This window comes from Acinonyx jubatus, chromosome X (assembly GCF_027475565.1).
Source record: "Acinonyx jubatus isolate Ajub_Pintada_27869175 chromosome X, VMU_Ajub_asm_v1.0, whole genome shotgun sequence".
In the NCBI taxonomy this organism is placed as follows: Eukaryota; Metazoa; Chordata; class Mammalia; order Carnivora; family Felidae; genus Acinonyx; species Acinonyx jubatus.
This window is the reverse complement of record NC_069389.1, coordinates 32,926,564-32,944,686: the sequence shown is the minus strand read 5'-3', so window position 1 is coordinate 32,944,686 and position 18,123 is coordinate 32,926,564. Positions and strand designations below refer to the sequence as shown.

The 18,123-nt window shown below is 45.5% G+C and overlaps 1 protein-coding gene across 3 annotated transcripts in view; it reads left to right on the top strand.

The window, feature by feature from the left end:
• SRPX (sushi repeat containing protein X-linked) overlaps positions 1-18,123 on the top strand; it is a 111,081-nt gene that overhangs the window by 49,057 nt on the left and 43,901 nt on the right. The window contains exons 1-4 of one of the 3 annotated variants that reach the window (XM_027054122.2): positions 354-403; positions 1,185-1,244; positions 6,607-6,798; positions 8,744-8,920. In XM_027054122.2, coding sequence (XP_026909923.1) covers positions 367-403; positions 1,185-1,244; positions 6,607-6,798; positions 8,744-8,920 — 466 coding nt within the window. In that variant the 5' untranslated portion in view covers positions 354-366. Of the gene's footprint in view, positions 1-353; positions 404-1,184; positions 1,245-6,606; positions 6,799-8,743; positions 8,921-18,123 lie in introns of those variants that run through there. The other 2 variants (XM_027054121.2, XM_027054123.2) reach the window with 2 other exon arrangements.

Below are 18,123 nucleotides of genomic sequence, written 5' to 3'. Positions count from 1 at the left end.
GGTAGCTAGATTGCTTTCCTGAAGGGCAATACTGGTCTTCACGTTCACTTTTTGCTATTGAGTGAGGAGTAGTTTACGTAACTTTGTACCTGTTTGAGTGGCCAGAAACCTGGAGCAAAGAGAGACACAGAACTGGGCTTCCCTAGGTGGGGAGTAGGGGCTTTTTTCAAATGGACATGGTCCAGCCTTCATCACCTTCCCGCTTTCAATTTCCATGCTCTCTCTCATCCAGAATATAACTAGAGCAGGGACCATGACTCATTCACTTATCCTGTGTGGGGATTTGAAAAGCCTCATGATAGAGAGTGTGCTTGCCCTTGCCCTTGTCCCTCTAGGTAAATGTGTGACCATGATGGTGCTAACTCCATGGTCAGCGATCAGACCAGGAAGTCTAAAGGGAAAGGTATGTAAATTTAAGATTAAGGTTTTGAAGTTTGGGCCCTGATACCAATTTAAAGATTAAGATTGTACCACTTACTGGAATTCAGTATTGGATATTCTAAAAATGATTTGGTTCCAACTGCTAAATGAGTTTAAATTTTAAAATTGAATACAGACTTTCCCTCTAAGGCTGTGGTTTTCAAGGGTAGCAAGACTCATCAAGAAACTTTACTTTAGTGATGCCTGGGTGAGAGGCTCCAAATAAACATCCAGATTGTTGACTTCGGCCCTCTTTTCCTACAAATATATCACAGTAGCTTTGCATTTCTTTTGTCATTAAGATTAGACATTTGATTTGCCTCCTTATCCTCCACCCAAATTCATTTTACAAGATGGACTGATTTTCAGGTACCACAAACACTCGGTTCTCCTGGGTTTTCTTTGACTGCCGGAGAAACCATAGGCCATGTCTGAGTCACACACATTTTACTGCGTCTCCCCTGGCATGAGATTCATATACATTGGCGTCTTCTCAGAGTGAAGTTGACTTTCTGTCCTGAGTCCAGAATTCCAGTTGGCTTGTGGTGATTCCAAAGCAGACGGAGGTTCGTTTTGATTGGCTCCGGCAATCTCAGCCCAGCCAGGTTCACTCTGAGAGGTGCCCCTGGCCACCGAAGCTTTCACTCTTGGCTCTGCGTTCTAATAAGCCCCTCTTGCATGACTGTTGCCAAAGCAGTGCTTCAAAGTATTTGTCCATATCATGTGGCTCTCCTTGCTGCAGTTTCTGTTCTTTTTTATTGTAGGATCTGGAGACTCACCGCTAGAAGATGATGAAGTCGGGTATTCACACGCTAGATATAAAGGTGAATGCTTTGCTTTTGTGCTAATGGGGACCTGCTGATGCCAGGAAAACTTTCCTTTTTGCCCTGCAGAGCAGACTATAATAAAGTGACCAGACAATGCATTAAAGTTCAAATGACCTGTCGGGGAAAAAAAATGTATTTAAAAATTAATAAGCGTATGCTCCCATTTAAAAACAAAATGAAGAGAAATGAAAGAAAGAAAAAGCATTTGGAATTCTCTGAAGTGCTGTCCTTCAGCACTGCGGTGGTCATTTTATTCTCGTAAATTTCTTTACTGTCCTTACTTCTGCAAAGCCAAGCTCTAGCTGATGAAAGTGAAAATCAAGCCGTGAATTCTGCCTGATTCGTACATTACAGCCAGAATGGTCCAGAGTAAACCACCTAAGGTTGAATCTGGACCCCGTGCTGCTAATGTACTGAGATGAATGGGGAATGGGAAAACTTGATTTTCATAAGCTCATTTCACTGTGCTCTTTCTGAGTCCAGCTTGGCTCCCGAAATGATAAGTAGAGTGTGTTGCCAGATGAAACTTTATTCTAATGATAAAGAACTCCATCTCTACACATTTCCAGCAATCCACCCCCCACCAGGTATAAAAAGCCTAATCAAGAAACTTCTAAGCAGGCTCAGGTAAGTATGTCCACAAATATTTCTACTGGTGAGTCATTTATCTGAAGCTTAGGGAGCCCTGGGGAAAGGGAAGGTGCATTTAGGTGATTTCTCTCTGAACCTACTTCCTTTTTCAGTGGACGGATGATGTGAAGGAAAATTGGTTAATAAAGTTCTGTTGCGGAACTTTTGCCCAAGAAATGTGCCCACAGGCTGGCAAGAGGACACTGCCCTGCTCTGTCGCGATATGTCCAAGTTGTAAGAGAATCAGGGTAGTACCGGCCAGTCCTTCGGTTGTTTTTCACATGAGTGAACAGTCTGATATAATGACCAGTGTCTGTCCAGTTGTGTTTCCCACCACATTCCACGTTTTCTTATGATTTGTGAATGCAGATACTCATTCCTATGCACAGCTCGTATATGAATTGCCTCAGGAACTAACCAATCAAACAAAGGACAAACTTGTTAATTAGGTGTTTGGGGTAAGGAGATATTCCAATTCCTAACACTTCTTAATTAACTGAGGGTTTAAAAAAATGTTTTTTCTTTGAGTCCCTTCTTGAAAAATCTTCCTAAAACACATATATGCACATGTGATCCTTCCCTTGTGCAGTAGAGTTGCCCAGTGCCCTCAGCTCATCGTGCCCAGTGTTCATCCTCCCCTCATGGCACTGCAATTGTGCAAGGTAGACCAGATGGCTAAAATATGTGCCAGTATATTTAGATGGCTAAAATATGAGTGTTTAAGAATAAATATGTCTTAGGAAATTGTTTTTATTGGCAGGTTTATTTTAGTAATTTCTACTCCCAACTTGGGACTCAAACTCACAACCCCGAGATCAAGAGTCACATGCTCTTCTGACTGAGCCAGGCCGGGCACCCCAGTTTTTTTTTTTTTTTTTTTCAAGTCATAACACTTTAGAGGCAAGCCATTGTTAACCAGGCCCCTGCACAGTGTCCGGCACAGAGTATATACTCAATAAGTGCTTTGAGTTAAAGTAAAAGAAGGAAGAAAGGAAAATGTAAACGACATTTGTTGTGTTCCCAGAATGTGGCAAGCGTTGCTTTTGATTCTTTTGCTTGGAATGCCATTGCGCAGTCACATGAATGGAGGGAAGGGGGAGGGCATGTTGAGATAATCTTGTTATTCCTTATACATAGATGAAGGAACCACAGATTAGAGAGGGCAGGTGAGTTGCCCAGAGTCCTTCAGCTAGCCAACATTGCATTCAGGTGTGAAATCCAGATGTTTGAAGCTCTGTGTCCAGAGATTGGCTTCTCACTCATCTGCTCTAAGACATAGTCTGTCCTAGAAACTCCAGGTAACTGGGAGGCTTACCGCTTTGGCCAAGGTGGGGGCTGAAAAAGCTTTCCTGAATAACTGATTTAGAGTTCTCCCTAAATAAACCCTGTCTTAATTGAAGCAGCGTAACGGCTTTGTTTCGCTAAACCTCTGTGTTAAACATCTTGCTAGTTCACTCTAACTCCTAGTGCTTTTGTGCACTTCAAGTTCAAGTCAGTCGCTAACATTTTAATTATGATTATGGCAGAGCTGTGAAACTGTCACAGTATCTTCCTTAGAAGATTTCTTGGAAAATGACCCCAAAACATTCCTTCTGCAAATAAATGAAAACAAGATTTTTTTCCCCACATGTTGACAACAGCGCAGCTTTCGATGTGCAGCCAGCACTTCTAGGAGGATTTGAGGACTCAGAACGAGGGACAGAAAGGAATCGCATTGAAAATATTGTATTGAAATATGTGGATTTGTGATGTATGTATACCCCGGTCATCCTCTACTGTACCTGCCAGCCTTAAATACTTGTCCTGGGTACATTTGTGGCAAAGCCGACCGTAACATGCGTGCTAAAGGGAAGGTATGCTGCTTTCACATTAGCTTCCTCAAAAATCGTGTCCCTCCTGAAAAAGAAGTCCGGAAGCTGGAAGGTGTGTGTTCAACATTTGAGTGAAAAACAAGTTAAGAATTGGACACTCTTCCCGTTTTTACATCAGTGGGGTTGTGATCGGGAGCCAGAATGCACAAAGGCTTTGCCTTCAGCTGGAAGGGTTACGAGAGACCACTCAGCAGGCAGAAGAAGGAGTAAGGAGGCGGGCATGGGCAGGGGATCGGAAAGGAGTAAGGCAGAGTTTGAAGCCTACAGCTTCAAAGCTAGATGGGACTTTGAAAATAATTTAATCCACTCCTGTGGCTTAGAGTTGAGGAATCTGATTCCCTGAAAAGTGTAGTGAATTGTCCAGGGTTGCTGGGAGAGGATGGAATTAGAATGTATGCCTGGGGCTCCTGTCCTTGCCTGGTATTACACCCCCCACACTTGACTAGTTCAGTACGTTTTCCTCCTCTCCCTCTGTGTCCCCCATATTCACTTCTCCCTCACCACCCTTCCCCCACCCCCAGTGCGGGCTTCACTTTCTCTCCCTGGAGGCCAGTTCTCAGGCTTCCACAGTTTGGCGTGTGAGATGGCAGAAAATAAGGCAGGAAAGGGGCCCAGGCGGCAAGAGGAGGAGGCCGGAGATGGGGAGCGCAGAAGCAATGCGGTCTAGAAGGAGAACAGGACAGACAGGGAAACTAAAAGGATACGAGGCAGTGAAGGAGTTGAGAAGGGGTAGGGAAGATGATAAAGAGGTAAAACAACAGGTCGTTTTTAAGATCTTTTTTAGTTACCATGGAAATCCTCTGACAAACTGTAAAAAGTGCTTCTTTGAGACAAAACAGCAAGAGCATTTGGGAATTTCCTTGTAGGTGATCTTTCCTGTTGGAGTTGGAAAAGAAAGGCAGAGAGAGGGAAGGAGGGAGGGAGAGAGACAGACAGGCAGACCTCACGTCTAGTAGTCACAGAAGCCGGTAGGTTCCAAATCTCAGTTTTATTTGAGTGGTAGGCATCTATGGATTTTTCCAGAGTTTATCTTAAGATCATTTGATCACAGAAGAAATATCAATACCTGTGATCGTGGAATCTCCTGGTTTCCTGGCTTTCCTGGAGCCATCACTGAAGAAAGGACCAAGGCATTTAAAATTGGTTCAAGAATTCTTTCATACCTAGAAGACAATAATGGAGACATGTATGCTGTTTTGTACTTTACTTCAGGGTCCAGATTATTCTTAGTTAAAAATGCTAGCACATGGGGCACCTGAGTAGCTCAGTTGGTTGGGCATCTGACTCTTGGTTTCGGTTCAGGTCATGATCTCATGGTTTCATGAGTTTGAGCCCCACATTGGGCTCTGTGCTGACAGCATGGAGCCTGCTTGGGACTCTCTCCTTTCCCTGCTCCCCCCCCCCCCAAAATAAATAAATAAACAAACAAAAACTTAACAAAATAAAAACAAAAAAATGTTCACACATACAGTGTGTGTTAAGAGGAAACTTTGTTCAAGGAAGATCCGTAGGCCTGATGTAAGCTCCTGGAGGCCTGTGTCCGTGCGTCCGCATGGTCGAACTTAATCAGCCTCAGGCCAAGCCTGCAGGACATGACTTTTACCCAGAAAGTCCGGGAAATACTTGCTCGAGTCCTGACTGTAGGACCCATGTGGCAGCTGTCTGCAAAAACATTATATGATGAAAGTATTAGCCAAAGAAGTTCTGAAAGCACAAAAGAAAAAAAAAAAACAAACCCAAAACGGTCTGTGCACAAGCCCTGGACATGACTTGGTCTTCATGGCTGAGAAGCAGTCAGAAACACATCCTCAGAAAATTCCTTGGGAAGTCAGAGAAGGTGTCCTCCTTGGCCACATGATGGCGCACGCACCCCACTCACGGACAGCCCAGGTGCAGAGGAGCCTGGCAGCTGTGGGGAGGGGGCTCCGCTCGGAGGCATTGGGAGCGAGGCAGGCTCCACTCGTGGTAGATTGTGAGGTGGGCACTGTGGGAACTTCCCCACCAATGAGCCAGCCTTGCCCTAACAATTTTATGGCTTTCAGCAAGTACCTTCCAAAGGCACAGGGGAGAGGCTCAGATTTGTCAGCGTTCTCTTAGCTGTGCTCCGGGCAACTACTAGACAAAAATCAAAACACGCCAGAATTTTGCCATTTGGGAGCTTTACCATTGGTGACACTTTCTTACCTGAATGGGGCCTAACCGGGGACGTCTGAAAAGGGGAGTTGCTTCCCTATGGGAAGCGATTGTTCTGTGACTTTAAGCCAAAATTATCTCCTGTGGTAAAACCTTGGAAATTGCAGCTTTGTTCACATGAGTTAAAATAGTATTATGAGTTTTTACAGAGAATATGCATGCAGATTTGGGAAAAAAAAAAACCTAACCAATTATGGACTTCCTTGCCACTATGTATGGATGGTTGGGGTTAGGGTTTACAATGATATCAAATGCCTTCAAAAGAAGAATTATGTTATCTCCTCAAGGGAAATGCCAACAAGAACAAGCATGTATTGAATATTTGCTATGTGCTAGGCACTGTGCTAGGTGTTTGATATGCATTATTTTTTTTTTTTTTATCCTTAAAAGAGCCCTGGGACAGAGGTATTGGTATTGACTCAGAGAGGTTCAGTAACTTGTCCAAGATCACACAGTTAGTAATGGAGGAACTCGGATCCATAGACAGATATGTCTGACACCTAGTCCTGTGATCGTAACCTCCCCACCCAGAGACACCTTAAACGACTCCTTAAGAGATTCCAAAATATAGAGTGCAGTCAGCCAGGGACTTTGAGAATGAGGAGACACATTTTCTAAAGATGTCATTTCCTATTTCTCCCCTCCTTTGTTTCTGCGACCTGCAGACACCCCATGGTGCTCCCCCATCAAGGTGAAGTATGGGGATGTGTACTGCAGGGCCCCTCAAGGAGGATACTACAAAACAGCCCTGGGAACCAGGTGCGACATTCGCTGCCGGAAGGGCTATGAGCTGCATGGTTCTTCCCAGCTCATCTGCCAGTCAAACAGGCGCTGGTCCGACAAGGTCATCTGCAAGCGTGAGTAGCTTGGCCCCGGTGGGGTGGGTTTTTGGGGCCCGTCAGCACCAAGGTTCTTTTGCTCTGAGATGAGATTAGAGCTTTTTTTTCTTTACCGAATGTTATGTGGTCTCTAATGAGAAAAACTGACCTTGTCAGCAGATGCCAGTGGGTTTGCGAGATTTGGTGGAAGGGAGAGAACACCTTTCAGACACCACAGTGTGATCAGCTGTTCAAGAAAGGGGGAGAGAACAGAGGTTTGCTCCGCAGACAGGTTTTGTTTCAATATGTGCTAGACCCTGAAAAGGTGTTGGGGATCTCGAAACAAATAAGACACACGCAGGCTCTGCCATCAAGGGTCTCACAGAATAGCATAGGAGAGCAGAGCAGGGGTGCAAATCGTGCAGAACGTACCAGGTGCGAAGTCATGGACTTGTGTTCCTGGAGACAAGAAGTGTTCACCCAGAGGGCAGAGCTGACGGAGGCCGGCCGGCCGGGAAAGTGTCTGAAGAATGCTATTCCAGGAAAGGGACCGTGCCTCAGGGGAGAAAGAAGATGAGCAGAGCGTTTCAGGGGCTCACTTTTAGCTGGAGGAGAAGTCACATCACATTCAGGCAACTGCCAGAGGTACAGCATTGTTGAAGCACATTTCAGGTGCCATTGTTATTCGAAACAGCCACCATTAATTGAGCACCTGTTGTATGCTGGGCGTTTGACATATGTCCAGTTTTTGCATTGAGGCTATTGACATGGGTGCCAGTACCTTAACTTTATCGTTGGGGAAACTGAGGTTCCGGGCTGCAGCCATATGACCCCGCCTATGCAGACCATGTGACAGGGTGACTGTATACATAGTGGACATTTTTGGTGCTTCGCCCGGATATCCTTGGGTCCTGTTTTCCCAATTCTGGGTGTCCATCCCCCAGCTTCTGACTTGCATGTTAGATCTTCTTCAGAGGAAGAGAGGAGACTGTGTTCCTTCCGAGGGCTGTTCTCTTTGTTCTGACAGGGAGGGCATCCCCAGTAGGCCTGGAGCTGCCCAGTACTGACTGGTAAAGGATTATGGGTGCCCAACTTCCTTGTGTGGAGACAGGACAAACCCTGGTGTCACTCTGCTCCAGAGCTCCCCTGGCAGGGTGGGGGGGCAGGCCAAGGCTGACTTTGCCTGAGATCCCATCTTGCCTGGCCTCCTTCCTTCCTTCCCCTGTCCTACCTTCTCCGACCCTCGCTGGTCTCCCTTGGGAGAACTTTCTCACTAAATCACTTGCACACAAATCCACGCCTCAGGGTCTGCTTTTGAGGAACCCGACCTGAAACACTGGCTTAGCTAGGATGCCAATCCAAGCCAGTCTGATATGAAACTGTGTGCCCCTTCCTTGTAACAAGCAGCCACCCATGGTTTCTCTGGTTCTAGCCATGATCTTTTAACAATTGTATTATGTTTATTTATTTTTGAGAGGCAGAGAGAGACAGAGCACCACCAGGAGAGGGGCAGAGAGAGAGAGAGAGGGAGACACAGAATCCCAAGCAGGCTCCAGGCTCCGAGCCATCAGCACAGAGCCAGACACGGGGCTTGAACTCGTGAACCAAAGTTGGATGCTTAACTCACTGAGCCACCCAGGCGCCCCTCTATCTGTGATCTTCTTTTTAAATTTTTTTTAACATTTATTTATTTTTGAGAGACAGAGAGAGATAGAGCATGAGTGGGAGAGGAGCAGAGAGAGAGGGAGACACAGAATTTGAAGCAGGCTCTAGGCTCCGAGCTGTCAGCACAGAGCCCGATGCAGGACTTGAACTCACTCACAGTGAGATCATGAACGGAGCTGAAGTCGGACACTTAACTGACTGACCCACTCTATCTGTGATCTTTAAATTGGCTTTGCACTCTGTGTTTTCAGAGTTTCTGGGCTCAAACTCTATGGACAAAAACTAAGAAATGCTGAGTGTCTGGTTTTTTCTTTTTCAGAAAAGCGATGCCCCGTTCTGGCCATGCCAGCGAATGGAGGGTTTAAGTGCGTCGATGGTGCCTACTTTAACTCCCGGTGTGAGTACTACTGCTCACCAGGATACACGTTGAAAGGGGAGCGGACGGTCACATGCATGGACAACAAGGCCTGGAGCGGCCGCCCAGCCTCCTGTGTCGGTAAGAAAATACCCATCTTCAAGGAGCTCATACTTTGGGTGGGTTCCTACAGTGGATTTTACAGGAAGCATTAGCGCTCCAAATGTAAAGCATAAGTACCCAGCTTTGCTTCCAGAAGCTCTCTTCATCCCTAGTCCTGTGGCTTAGCCCAGACCTAACCTCAGGCTCTATCCTAGAGCCCACTTCACCGCCAGGGGCTTGCATCTAATGCCTCTCTTTCTTGGCTTGCTCCTGAGGCCGCGGCAGGCTGTCAGGGGTGCTGCTTCAGTCCAGGGATCTGCCCTAAAGCACTGAGCAGAGTGGTTGACGTTTGCAGGACAGTCCCACAAAAAACATCTGTGTGTCTTTGAGCTGACAGACGGAGTTCATTTATTGTAGACTGCGATGGGATGGTCAGTCAGCAGGCACTCCCTTTGCTAAGCTGGGATTTGGAAATGTTACCTGACTCTGGGTTTGCTGAGCAATGGTTCTTAAGGTGTGCCCCTGGGAGCTACAGAAGCACTTGGGAATTCTTTAGAAAGGCAAACTCTTGGCATTGCCCCAGATCTGCTGAATCAGAGGCTCTGGGAGTGGGGCCCAGTGCTTTGCACTTTAAGGAGCCCCCGGGGCATTCTGAAGGGCTGAAAGAGAGCCCCTGATGTAAGGCAGTACTTCTCAAACTTTAAAGTGCATTGGAATCACCTGGAAACCTTGGTAAAAATGCAGATTCTAATTCAGCAGATCTGGGGTGGGGGTCTAGCAATTGGCATTTTCTTAGGCCCTCCAGGGGATTCTCATGCTCTGAAGTTTGAGAATCTGCCTTAAGAATATCAAACTTGGGGGGGGCGCCTGGGTGGCTCAGTCGGTTAAGTGTCTGACATTGGCTCAGGTCATGATCTCGTGGTTCACCCGTTCGAGCCCCACATCGGGCTCTGTGCTGACAGCTCGGAGTCTCGAGCCTGCTTCGGATTCTGTGGCTCCCTCTCTCTGTGCTCCTCCCTCTCTCGCACTGTCTCTCTCTCTCTCTCTCTCTCTCTCTCAAAAATTAATAAACGTTAAAAAAAATATCAAATATGGGAAGAACTTTAATACCTTTATGCCAGAAATAGTGCCCTTGGACCAGCAGTGTTAGCACCAGCAGGAAGCTTGTTAGAAATGTAGAATCTTGTGACCCATCCCACACCTGGCAGATGAAAATCCACATGTGAATAAGATCCCCAGGGGATTCCTGTGTCCTTTAAATACCGAGGCAGACTGCTCTGGGACAGTGGTTTTTCAACTCTGGCTTCTATTTAAATCTGAATCACTGGGGCCCTGGTATTTTTCCAAAGCTCCCTCCAAGTGGTTGAGAACCACTCTCCCAGAGGATCATTTACTCATGAACCATTAGAGCTGCCAGGACCCACCCTTACAGAATATTCTAGTCCCTTCCCCTATTCTACAGATGAGGCCTGAGAGGTCACCTGACATAGGCAAAGTTGTATAGAGCCAAGCCTGTGTCTCCAGGCTCTCAGGCCCAAAGTTCCTGGATCCAGAGATACCTCTGGCACTGACGTGCTAAAGCAACTGCCATAGGCGCTTGGCTCCTCCCTTGTTGGTATCTGCCCGTCCTCCGGAGAACTGGTCAGCTCAGTCTGCGAATGTGCCTTATGCCAAGGACTCGTTCCTGACTGTTCATTGTCTGGGGCATATACTTCAGGAGCAAGACTGAAATTGGATGCTACCCTCTGGGGGCAGAAATATAACAGTAACAACTCTGGCCTCAGTCCCAGGGCTGTCTTCAGTACGGCACCTCTGTCCATGGTCTTCCCTGGCAGCCATTCTCGCTCTTCAGTTCTGTGGGTACTGAGCTATAGCTGAGGGATCTTGCCCAAGATGTGATACGAACCCTTCTAGGTCAGAGTCACAGCCTGGACCATACCTTGTATCCATTTGCCGAGAGCAACAGGTCCAAATAAACCCAGATAACAGACTCAGATTGATTCTAGGCTTCTCTTTTTCTATGTTTTAGGTAGGAGTTCGTATTGGTCAGTAATTGGGAAAACAGAAACCATGCTAGGTATTTCAAATGGAGGAGAATTTAACACAGGGAATTGGTTAAAAAAATATAAAAAGAGCTGGAGGAGCAAATGGTGCCATGGTGTTGTCACCCAAAGTTCATAAGCCTGGCCTTATTGCTGACATTTCTGGAACTGACGCCATCGTCGATGAGGGTGAAATCAGGAGCCCACACTCCTGCCGATAGTTCAGGAGTCCAGGAAACCCTCCCTGAAGCTCCACCTTCTTCTTGCCTTCTGTTCTCTGACAGGTGCCTCCTGTTTGCAAACTTATCTGGCACCCAGCAGGCAAAAAGAGTCTGGGAGATAGAATTTTGAGACCTTCAGTCCAGGTGGTAAAAGGGAGATTACAGAAAAACTGAGTAGCAACGGGATATTTGGTTCAGCAACTTTTCTCCGAGGGTTTGGACTTCTCCCCCTGAGTCACAGTAGTTCTCGGTGAGAAGATGGCAGAGCAGTCCTGGTCAACCGATGCAGGTAGAGTGGTGCTGAGGACACACACCTCTTGAAGGACATGACCTAAGGCCAGGTGGTCGAGTCAGCAGGACCTCTCACAGATGTTGTTTTCAGTATCTCCCCTGTGACTTGCTGTGTGCAAGCTAGCTCTTCAGAACAGCCACCCAAATTTTAAATCTCTACTCCCTCATGTCGGAAAGGACAGAGGTGATGGGAGGAAAGGAGATGTTTGAAAATCTTTCTGCTAAGCAAGCATTGGCGATGAGTTCTCTAGGGATCACACTGTTCAGGTGTCCAGATCGTGTGCAACAATGGAAAGAAAATGCTGATTGTTCTCAAAAAGCAACAGGCATGGCTTAAGCTGGACCAGATGGGGCTGGAACCTTCCCAGAGGGAGAGAGAAAGGACTAAGAAATGAACCCCAGTTGCAGGGAATCTATCTTAGAGTTTTCCAGGGCAAGGTTCAGGCATACTGGGCGGGGAAGGGATATTGTGCATACAATGAGGTGGGAGAGGCGAAAAGGGGACTAGTGAGCCACAGGAGAGCATGGAGCTCCCAGGAAAAAGAGACAAACAGACAAAGCCAGCAGGCACTTCTTTCGTTAATTTTGGTGACAGAGAAGCTGGAGTTTGTCCCCAGTGACTTTTACTCCAGGGATGTCATGGACTCTGTTGGCTTTAAATGTATTAAATTAGCTTAATAACTTTGTTCATGTGTAGAGGGTCCTTGAGCATAGCTCAGAGCCTCAGCCTATTTTAGATGCTGACCCATGGTGGCTGAGTAGTTCCCAAATTTCCGCACAACTTCCAGCAGCGCGTCTTGGCCGGAGCTTTGCTGAGTGCTGAGAAAATGGTCCCAGCTCTCCTCCAGACCTGGAGGGAGGAGAGAACACTGGCCATGCTTTTGACTCTGAGGTGGTCAGTTCTGTGGTCTGGCTAATTTGAAAGTACCATGAGTTAAAATTAATTCTCTTAGGCAGACCGCACTCTGGCAGTGGACTCAAGTCCATGGTTATTTCCAAAACAGATATGGAGAGAAAGAAGTCAATGCAGGAGAAAAATCCTGCTGCAATTGCAGGAGGGTTAAACTAAAGAGCCACAACTTCCATTGATCTATATCTATATCTAGATACATAGATGTATGAAAAAAAACCTTGGAATTAAACAACTATTGTTTTTAGGGGATTTTTTTTCTTTCTTTCCATTTTTAGTTATTTTTGGTTACATTGGCATTTAGATAGAACAATGGACAGTTAGAATTACAAGCAAGCCCTCATCTAGATGCCAGATTTTGCGTTGATGTGTGACTTCTCCCTGAGACCAACACTTTTCCCTGGGCAAAAAGAGGAAGAGATGAACATTAAAGAAAATTAAAAATCACCGATAATGAAGACCCAGCCGATACCTTTTGACATGCAGAGAGCCCCCATTTAGTTGTTTTAACAAAGGACAGTGTACAAACCAACTTGATTTTTGGAATTGCTCTCTGCTTGTTTTGTATTTCCCGCAGAGTAGAATAGATTGAGACTTAGCATACACGAAATTCTGGAATAAAATATCATCTCTGAGATTTCAGATACGCACATTGATGGATTGCTTTTGTGGCTTCTCAGCTCTCTGACAGCTGGGCTTACCCACTGACCCACAGGGACATTCGATGGACTGCCCTGCCTTACTTCCAGAGATTCAGTTGAAGATACACACATTATGGGGCTAAGAATAAATGTGTCAGGGCATCGTTATCAGTGATCTTAAATTATGCTACATTTTTCCTGGGTTGACAAGCACACATCCTTTGGCAAACCTTCAGGAAGCTAGTTTAGCTTTGAAACGACTCGTTGGATTGAGATACTGATCCACATTTTACCTGGCCTCAACAGGTAAACTCGTAGTGACCTTGTATAATATAAACATATCACCAATGAATTTTCAGTTGGGCATCTTTCTGGTGAAGATGGTGACTTTTTTTTAAATTAAAAAAATTTTTTTAATGTTTATTTTTGAGAGAGAGAGAGAGAGAGAGAGCGAGAGAGAGAGAGGGAGCGAGCAGGGGAGGAGCAAAGAGAGAGGGAGACACAGAATCCGAAGCAGACTCCCCGGGCTCTGAGCTGTCAGCACAGAGCCTGATGCGGAGCTCGAACCCAAGAGCTGTGAGATCATGACCTGAGCCGAAGTCAGACGCCCAACCAACTGAGCCACCCAAGTGCCCTCAAGATGGTGACTTTTAATTGTGGAATTCACTGCCTCCATTTCTTGCCTCTTGCGTCCACTGGGGAAAATTTTCTGATACTTCATATGATAGCAAAAAAACAGAACCACCTCTGAGACACATCCACAAGGATTATATTATACTAAAGCTGGGGGAAGCAAACAGTTGGGCAAGTTTACAGAGTTCAGGTTTGTTCTGCCTTTGGGAATTACTCTCTTCCTGTGCCCCATGTAGTGGCCACTTCCTTCCTCTGTCACCAGCCTCAAACTGTTTTATATTTGTATCAGTAATCTATTCCTGCACAACGGACAACCCAAAATTCAGTGGCTTCAAACGACCATGTTATTGCTTCTGGTTGTTTGGGTTGGGGATTTGGGCAGGACTCAGTGGAGACAGCTCATCTCTGTTTGACATTGTAATAGCTGAGGTGACTGGGGACAAAGGATCCAAGATGGCTTCACTCACGTGTTTGGAACCTCAGTTGGCTGTGCTGGCTGGGGTTTGGCTGAGTGTGTCTGTCTGTCTCTCTCTCTTCATAATTGCTTGTCCTCTCCACATGGCCTCTCCAGTCAGATAATTAGACCCTTAGATGGCAGCTGGTTCCCAAGATAGCAAAAGTAGAAGGTGCCAGACTTTGTTAAGGGCCCAGACTTGGGACTGGCATAGATTTACTTCCCTTACATTCTCTTAGTCAAAGTGAGTCACAAGGCTGGTGCAGATTCAGAGGGAGGGGAAATAGACTCTACCTCTTGGTAGGAGGTGCTGAATATATATAAGGGGATTATGAGTAGCCATCTTTGCCAGAAATTCACCACAAAGAAATTCTTTGTTTGAAAAAAAAGTGCTTAGAAATCATTAATTAAATACATCTTGGAAGATGCCATACAAGATGAAGAAGTTTGAAAAAAAAACAGGTGTGATTGCTTATATACCTGTTCGGCCACTGTTAACAAAGCTAAAATCATAATGCTTTAAATGAGATACAGGTTCTATTCTCCTATAAACGTTTATGTTTAAGCAGCCTTGGGCAGTATCCGAGGCCCAACTCCTCCTCACTTGTTCTTCGGTCTAAGATGGCTGCTATAGCTCCCCCACCATATATCCACATTCAAACCAGGGTAGAGGAGGGAGGAAAAAGGGAAAGGTGCGCTCCTCCCACCCTTTTTAAAAGCACAACCCAGAAGTTGCACAGGTCACGTTTCCTCACAGCCCATTGGTGGAGCCCATCACATGACCACGCCTAACTTCAAAGGAGGCTGGGAAATGTAGTCTTTCTTCTAGAAGGCCAAAGGCCCAGGCAGACTTCTTTGACTACAAAAAAGGGGATCAGAGAGTAGGTAACTAACCAGTCCCAGCCACACTGACTGTACAGAGTGAGAGGAAGTTCGTGTGAAAGATCAGGAGATAAAAGAGGTGAGAGAAGTGGGGCGCCTCGGTGCTTCATTCTGTTAAGCGCCTGACTCTTGATTTTGGCACAGGCCACCATCTCACAGTTCCTGGGATCGAGCCCCACATGGGGCTCTGCACTGACAGCTGACATCTCAGAGCCTGCTTGGGATTCTCTATCTCTCCCCCTCTTGCTGCCCCCCCCAATAAATAAATAAACTTCACGGTGAGAGAAGCAGCAGGTAGAAAGCCAATTTGTACGTAGGAAGTCAGGAAAGGGACAGTGAAGAGTCTGTTTCTGTGAGGAGCCATGGCAACCTTTTACTTGGGTTAAGACTATCATCTTGCCTTAGAATGAGGCAGAGAGAGGGGACTCCACCTCAGGTCATGCAGTCTCTGATAAAGGTATTGCCATGCTCTGAAGCGCCGTTAATCATACGCTATCTTCAAACATGGCTCTCTGGTGGGAAGCACTATTTAAGGAAACATTTGAGGATGCAGTTACTTTATAACCTCAGTTTAAAAGGGTTTTTTTTTTCCCCTCTTGGAAAAAAGTGACCTGCTGGCCAGGACACTGTCCTTTTGAACCTCTTTCTTATTTCCGCCACCTACCTGGTTAGATGTGTTAAGGATTCCCAAGCTTCTCCAATAAATAGTAGGTGATACAGTGAAATATATTTGTTTCTGATATTTTATATGCAGAGGGGCAGCTAGAGCCCTGAGAAGGGGAACAGTTGGTCAGATGTCTCCTGTGCATGGCCTGGGTTCTCCCAGAAGTTTTAGGGCTTCCACACAGTAACTGGCTCTGCGGTCATCCTGACTCAACAGGGAATTGCAATTGTGTTTCTACAGAAACTGTTCATTCATGGAAATTTATGATCGCTTCTAGAAACCAATGAGGGCCATGGCTGTGTAATTATAGGCTTAAGTTTCTGGAACATCTGCTGAAAGGCAGGCTAGCTGGTCTCCTCAGCTGAATATGAGGGCAGCATGCTTGAGGGTGCAGCAGAATCTGCTCTTCAGGGATCGATGGCGAAGCTGTACCAGGCGACCCCAAAAGAATGTACGTGTTGGGAGGAAACTTACCGGGTCAGCAGCAGGCAGACACCCAGACGTGTTTGGCTTATTAAGATAATTAAAAAATATGTGATCATGTCTGAAAATCCCAGACCGTGGAGAAATTCCACAAGAGAGGAAATACTTCCTGGTATATAAATGGGGATGTTAACAACAATACTCAGTCTGGTGGGTGGCCGTGAGAAGTCAGTGACATAAGGCATGGGGTGGGCAGGTAAGTTGGTTCCGTAAACATTCGTTGTTATTTTTAATGATTGATTTTTTTCTTGTTTCTAGTTTGGAAGAGCACTGCTTCTGAAAAACTAGGCCAGTTTCAGCTAATCACTGTTAGCCCGGACATAAGCTGGCTCTGGGAAGCTCTGAGAGCCTTCACCCAAATAATCTAATTTAGAGCACATTTGCTCACAATGGCGGTACGAATGGTTAAATACAGAAAACCCAGCGTGTCTTCCAGATGTTTACTTTCCATGACAGAGAGGCTAAATGTATCTCTTCACTCTGACAATGTCACCCCAAGAAAATAAGGAAACACCGTACAATTTTGCATTGAAATCTATCTCCTTTTCTCAGCCCATCCTTTTTTGCTTTAAATTAACAAAAAATATATATACTTTCTTTTTTATTTATTAAAAAATTTTTTTTAATGTTTATTTTTGAGAGACAGAGAGAGAGAGAGAGCGAGAGAGAGCGATCATGAGTGGGGGAGGGGCAGAGAGAGGGAGACACAGAATCCGAAGCAGGCTCCAGGCTCTGAGCCATCAGCACAGAGCCCATTGTGGGGCTCAAACTCATGAACTGGGAGATCATGATCTGAGCCGAAGTTGGCCGCTCAGCCGACTGAGCCACCCAAGTGCCCCTAAAAAAAATACATACTTTCTAGGATGAGATTGCCAGCTAGATTTGACCAGCAGGGGGCAGGTCCTGTATACTCATCTTTGTGATTCCCCCAAAGCTGTGAAATGTTCATCTCAGTTATAAATGTATGTCTTCTATCATCTATCATAACAGAAGTTAAAAGGATTATTTTTAAAAACTTAGCAAATGAAAATAGGCACCTCAAATGCATTTAAAGCAGCTTCCATTTTATCAGAACATGTATATACTTTATCAATTTTAGGAAGCATATTTGTTTACATTTTAATATCCCTGAAATTGGGATGCATCTCAAAATTGATTGTAACTTAGATGCAGTAAAATATGGTAATTATTCAATTTAGGATTAGCGTATTAAGGTTTGTAAATTCACACTCCATTGAAGCATGACATGGGAGGCATATGAATTTGCATAGCCGAAGGCGAAGTTGTTTACCAAGTTATTCATAACTTCTTGCCCTAAATAAAATGAGAAGTTATTAGAAAAGACATAGAAGGAGGGATGCCTGGGTGGCTCAGTCAGTTGAGCATCCGACTTCGGCTCAGATCATGATCTCAAGGTTCGTGGATTCAAACTCCGCGTCGGGCTTTGTGCTGACAGCTCAGAGCCTGGAGCCGGCTTCAGATTCTGTGTCTCCCTCTCCCTGCTCCTCCCCTGCTCATGCTCTGTCTCTCTGTCTCTCTCTCAAAAATAAATAAACATTAAAAAAAAGACAAGAGAAAGAAAGCATATGAAGACTTTATGTGGTGCTTTAGTCTCTCAAGGATGTTTCTGACTCAGAATGAAATGACATTTAATTTTCATTCAGGTTGTAGCATAGCGGCATTTAAATAATTATCAGTTGATGTCTAAAGCAATGCACATCTAAATGTTGTAACTTGCCAGGCTGTCTTTAAATATCTTCTCTACCTGTTCAGAATCATCAAATGGAATTTTCGAAAGTTTGAACTCCCCCTTCTTGTGATTTCACTTTAGCTACGACAAAATGAAACCCAACCCAGTGAGGATTGACATCTCATTTATTTCTAACCCTCATTATCAACCCATCCTTGATACTGAGGGAGCAGAAATTCTGTTCCCAGGTAGGGAAACTACCTGGGCAAATTCAGGAGGCCTTTGGAGGGCCAGAGGCAAGGTAAAAACTGCTTTCCCGAAACACAAAACC